Below are 6315 nucleotides of genomic sequence, written 5' to 3' on the forward strand. Positions count from 1 at the left end.
TGTAGTCTTATCGTTATCAATTCAGAATTGAATGCTGAAACATTGTAAGATGGAACTCACTTTGCAGATAATAAATATCCCTTTCACTTTCGATGGTACTGTACTACCGGGAACTAGCTTTCGTTTCTATCACCTACTGTTACATAAATTTCATCGATTTGTCAAACATGTATCTGTATATCCATACAAATGGTTTGTTGGTGAGTAACGTTTGTATCCTGTAACACCGATGAAAAAAACGGAGCAATTACGAAACCTCTATACGCGGTCTCTAATCTCGAGCTTTGGACGCAATGCTACTTCCGTTGGATACCGACGCTCGAGATTCGTAACGGTGGACAGAGGCATGTCGAATTTTACATTAGGTTACTTCAAAATGACGTAAATCAACTTGGAATAAACGAAAATTACGTTTCATCGATAGATAAGAACGTCGGTATTTGCTCTCTTCACGCAACGATTGATAGTTTTTACCCTTTTAGTAACAATACAACACCGGGGAATATCGTCAGTGCTCCGATTATGAATAGTTCAATCCTCCTAAGCGAAAGTTTATTAGACGCGCAATCACTGATAACCGCGACCGATTGACAAACTGTTGCTTTTACGGTATTCAAAACGCGTACCTGATTGCATACTCCTTCCCCTTTTTTCGAATCTTAAAAATTTCGAAAAGAATTGTAAGGCGAAATGTTGTAGTAAAAGTGAAGAGTTTGTCGAGAGGAAAGAATTGAGAGGTGTTGCAACAGACATTATAGATATCCGTCGCCGCCACTAACGCCATACGCCACTCCAATGACTCCAGTCCTATGTTGCGATTCCGAGCAATCAGAATCCGAAACAGCTCGAGCACACTCACGCATACATCGCGCTCCGTTTATCCGTAAGCCGTCGCGCGCTCGGCATAAGGCGTAAGTCACGTTGCGATTCTGAGCACAGCTTCAGTCCTCGACCATGCAAACTGATATCAAGTTTAAGATATGTGCCCGCGCCAGAAATTCACCACGTTATTAAGAGCAGCTCGGTTTTTTCTCACTGTAAAACGATAGAGATTTTATGTTTTGATGAGTGTAAATGCTTGTCAATGTTTGATAGTGAAGATTAGCGAAAACATAAGGAGTAATTTTAAGATAGGATTAAATAAAATATCTGTACATAAATGTGAATGAAAACAAGAATGGATGGGTACCTTGAGAACATCTTACATTTTGTTATAAATCGATAAATGTTTATAATAAAACGAACAATTTGTTGTTATCCATTTGTAATAACCATTTGTAACAAGTCCTTCAGTTGTATTGATGACATGCGAAAATAATCAATCTTACATTTTCTAACTTTATATATTATGATATAACTTTTTAAAATCCATATTTATCATAATTTTTAAATAGTGAAACCCAAAATAATATTTTTATTATTTTGAAATTCAATTTCGCGTTCTTGAATTATTCGATTACAATTTAATCCAATTGTAATACTTTTTTTAATAGAAGCCAACACACAACTATTATTACATATATTATAATGTTGAAAGTTTTGAAGAAAAATGGCGGACGTGAGAATACTCACTTTTATAGTACCTTAATGAAACCATGACAATTCCTCCTCCATGTATATATACTCAAAGACTGACGCAGCCTTAGGGAGCATTCCCACCGAGCGCGTCACGCGTCACGTCGTCCTTCGCGTCCAATCAAAACGTCCCATTTTATTATGATAAAATATAATAGATGTTTTGATTGGACGCGAAGAACGACGCGCTCGGTGGGAACGCTCCCTTAGAGTACCATTACATTTATCCGATTTTGTCGTACGAGTTTGTTGGATGATAGCGATTGGCTGCTGATAAAGTCTCCACACTTGGCTATTTATCAGCAGCCAATCGCTATCGTCCAACAAACTCGTCGTACGACAAAATCGAACAAATGTAATGGTACCCTTACTCCACGCTTACTCCATGTATAGTGGACCACGCTTTAATCAACGATTAAGTTAATCAGAGTTTAGTGCAAGTGGCCCTTATTCCGTGTATTGTAGACCATGCTTAAAAAGAAAAGCAGTTAGAAGCAGAAGAAGGAAATGTTTATTACGGAGCGGTATTTTAAATCATATACACTGGCGCAAAAAAAAAACGAAACAAAATTTTTGACCGATTTTTAAGCAATTTTCAAAGTGATGCAACTTTGCGAAAAATCATCCAAATTATATGTACTTTTTTTTAATTTAAAGGGCAAAGACTCTATTATGAGAATCCCTACGCGAAAGTTTGATTTGTTAAGTGCGAACCTTTTGTATCGCATGAAAACCAAACATGTGTTTTTTAATTTAAAAAAGTAAAAGTTTGTTATCATTTTGCACAAATTTCTCGTTAAAATCTTGCTAATATTAATTCAGATTCTGAAAGTTTATTCTTTTCTAAGCAATTTCAAAAAAAAATACATGTCGATACGATGTTTTTTGTTGACTGCACATGAGTTTGAAATTTGCACTGCATTTTAGGGTATTTTAGCAAGTATACGGTATTTTTGAATATCATGAATTTTGAGTATCAATATGATATTGCACATTGATTTTATTCGTGTTGAACTCAATCATACCGCTGTCATCAAAGTGACCCGATCTGCATCACATGGAGAATGACGATCGGATTTTGTACATCATGTGGCTCTGAAATTCATCGGTGGAAATTTGTACTTCCTGATCTGAATATAACGGATAGCTAATGCACCAATTTCACTGAAGTCAACAGATCACATTTATCTATACTCATAAACCCACACATACACGTAAACATACATATACACATACTCATACATAAAGAGTAAAATTTCAAATTTTATTTAAAAAAATCAGCCTTTTCAGGGGCACATGATGTACAAAATCTGATCGTCATTTTCCACGTGGTGCAGATCGGGTCACTTTGATAACGGCGGTATGATTAAGTTAAACACGAATAAAATTAATGTGCAATATCATATTGATACTCAAAATTCATGACATTAAAAAATACCATATTTATTCGCTAAAATACCTTAAAATGCAGTGCAAATTTCAAACTAGCGTGCAATCAACAAAAAACATCGTATCAACATGTATTTTTTTTTTGAAATTGTTTAGAAAAGAATGAACTTTCAGAATCTGAATTAATATTAGCAAGATTTAACGAGAAACTTGTGCAAAATGATAACAAACTTTTACTTTTTTCAAATAAAAAACACATGTTTGGTTTTTATGCGATATAAAAGGTTCGCACTTAACAAATCAAACTTTCGCGTAGGGATTCTCATAATAGAGTCTTTGCCCTTTAATTTAAAAAAAAGTACATGTAATTTGGATAATTTTTCGCAAAGTTGCATCACTTTGAATATTGCCTAAAAATCGGTCAAAAATTTTGTTTCGTTTTTTTTGCGCCAGTGTATTTTATTTTATTTTAAGCTAAACACATTAAAGAAATGTAAACGAATAATGATACAATAATGGGTATGGGCTCTCTTTTATTTTTATTAATACTTGTTTTACACAAAGGGAAATTAATTTGTTTGCGAATAGATAAAATAAAAAATGCAGTGTATACGTTTCGCTACTTTCCTTTTAGTAGTGTCCAACACGCGAGAAAAAATATGAATACAAATGATATAAATATTAGAAAATCTATAGAACAGGCGCATCTGGTTTCTCGTCGCAAAATACTAAATACATAGTTTAGTCTCCTTCCTTGCTAATAATTTTCACACGCGATAATTTACAGTGAAGTACATACAATTTTCATCCAAAGCGTAAATTAAAACATTTTACTATTCGTTTTTAATAAATATTGCTAATAATACGCGTATATTTATAGTTATAAATGCGCGCGCGCGCGCGCGTGTGTGTGTGTGTGTGCGCGCGCGCGCGCGCGCGCGTGTGTGTGTGTGTGTGTGTGTGTGTGTGTGTGTGTGTGTGTGTGTGTGTGTGTGTGTGCGTGCGTGCGTGTGTGCGTGCGTGCGTGCGCGCGCAAGAGAGGAGTAGATGAGACGTTCCATCCACAATTAGATTAACGAACGTTAATCTAATTTTGTTTGCAAAGTGACGAATAACACAATCTTACTGTTTGTTAATAAAGATTATCAATTCAAAATGCAGTGTATCTTCAACCCTCTATAACCCAATTATATTACTATAAAATATTACCATAAAATTTTGAAAATTTGACATGCTTATTGCGTTGATAAAAGATGTGCAATTGCATCTTTTCAGGGATTGCATATCGTTTTTTTTAATTCGATTTGATTTTTTAGTAAATTATGATTGGGACAGTCATTGATGAATGAAAGTGAGAGTGAAAGGACGTTTTCGCAGTTACAATTTCATTACACAGTTACTTACTTTTCCGCCTCGCTGTCTAGTAATCTATTAGTAAAATTGTATTATTAAAATGTATAAAATTGTTTCGTGAAATAATTACATTGGGTTATACAGAGTTAAATAAGATGACTGCCCGTTTTTACGTAAAAATGCTAATCAAATTCGTACAATCTATATATTTAATATGTAATATATAATTTATCGCGTGCACCGTAGGATACCGTATATTTTGATACTCGATAAAAACAATATACGCATCTAACGATCTTATTTTTACATATAAAATGATAACTGATTAGGATTATGTTCTTCTATCATAGTAGCCCCATAGAGAGTATGTCCGATATAAATAAGGATAGGCTCATAAATCAACATTGGGGGTAACTGGAAACACACACACACACACACACACACACACATTCTTAAATAGATTCGAGATAAGTAGACCGAAATCGAGTTATTTACAAAGATATGAAAACAATACTACATACAGGAATAAAATTCCTTTCGTGTGATCGTCGAATCTAATCAAAAATGACGACACAACACAAAATATGAACAGTCAATATCTCTCGTCTTAAAAATCTTAAGTAAACAATAACGGAAGATAGGCGGATCATTCGATTCTATTGATAAGTACAGCGATACGTTCATTTCGCACGTATCTTTTTCAATTGCGATTGTAATCTGCACTAAATTTTATTTCACTTGCAATTAGTGTTTTAGTGTTATGGAAAATACTGCATTATATACGTATAATATCGGAAAGAGTTTAATCGCGCGATGTTCTTTTATTCAACATTTTTGCGCATAATTAAACTTTTCAATTTTGAATATTCTTTTCAGAAATCAAAAATTGAGAGGGGGAGTAGCAACGAACGTAAAATTATCATGAGTAATTTGTTCGAGTCTCTTGATCGCTAGGTAATGTTATATCGTACTTAATCTACTGGCATAGAATCCTGAGACAGTTGTACCAACTCTTACATTTTTACAGCTGTTTCCTTTCTTCTTCTTTTTTAATAAGTGTATAATTGTACATTTTTTATATTTCAAAACGCAATATAATATACGTTTTTCAAAGTTCGTTTAAAATAACTTAAATCTCGATAATTAAATTCACCGTCTTTTTCTTAGAAAACTATAGCTATAAAAAAAGACAATTATGACAATAATCATATAAATTGTTTAATTAAAAACCAAGACAAAGAATATCGTCATGCGAAATAAATTAGTTTCATTTGGACATACGCCTCGCATATTGGCACTTGACTCGTTCGTTATGCACACAAAAGTAACGAAATATACATACGTTATATAAAATCTAATTAATTCGCATATATTAATTTACAAAAGAAAAGAACTATCTCGAATGTTCTGACAATCAAATTATAACATATCTAATATTTTTTCATCGGCTGTTCATTATTTTTAGCATTATCCTTAATTTCGATATATTGCACTTAAATGTATTCATGTATATGTGAAATCTTTTATACGTCTAGTAATTACCACAGGCTGTAATATACGTTCTTTCCCTATTTCCAACTAGTCTTTTCAAATGATCCGCACTAAGATTCTGTTAGTCAATTATTATGCCTTCGATCCAAGACATGAACGTCAAAATCGTCAAAAGACAATACTCTCTCTCGTTCTATCTCCGGGGTAGGGTACACACACTCGATATACACACGATACATATTTCCGCCGCATATTCTCGACACGACAACATCACGTATGCCTGTAGCGCATATACAGGTGAATGCAATCATGAGTCCGTTGTTCTTAACAACTACTTATTACCAGCGGGAGCTCGCGACAAGACAATTCTACTATTCACACGTCGGATAATACCATGCACAATTAGTGCGTTTATGACGCGACAGAAAAACAGTTAGGGTGCGTTCGGGGAGACGCTATTAGCGCTACCAGCATCAGTCCATCTTCATTACTCATTAAAAGTAGAAC

General features: G+C 34.0%; 1 protein-coding gene and 1 long non-coding RNA gene across 3 annotated transcripts in view; both read right to left on the reverse strand.

The window, feature by feature from the left end:
- LOC105830048 (myotubularin-related protein 10-B) overlaps nucleotides 1–348 on the reverse strand; it is a 4586-nt gene extending 4238 nt beyond the window's left edge. The window contains 4 exon segments of the mRNA XM_036284167.1: nucleotides 61–128; nucleotides 131–156; nucleotides 158–218; nucleotides 318–348. Coding sequence (XP_036140060.1) covers nucleotides 61–128; nucleotides 131–156; nucleotides 158–218; nucleotides 318–348 — 186 coding nt within the window.
- A 542-nt stretch (nucleotides 349–890) lies between these two features.
- Nucleotides 891–1562, reverse strand: LOC118648892. 2 transcript variants are annotated; one of them, XR_004965482.1, is made up of 2 exons: nucleotides 1190–1562; nucleotides 891–1035 (listed from the first exon to the last, which is right to left on the reverse strand). It is a non-coding gene; the product is annotated as an uncharacterized LOC118648892 (long non-coding RNA). The 2 variants fall into 2 exon arrangements; XR_004965481.1 differs by having other exon boundaries at nucleotides 1206–1560.
- Nucleotides 1563–6315: the final 4753 nt, after the last annotated feature.

Source organism: Monomorium pharaonis, chromosome 1 (genome assembly GCF_013373865.1).
Source record: "Monomorium pharaonis isolate MP-MQ-018 chromosome 1, ASM1337386v2, whole genome shotgun sequence".
Lineage (NCBI taxonomy): Eukaryota > Metazoa > Arthropoda > Insecta > Hymenoptera > Formicidae > Monomorium > Monomorium pharaonis.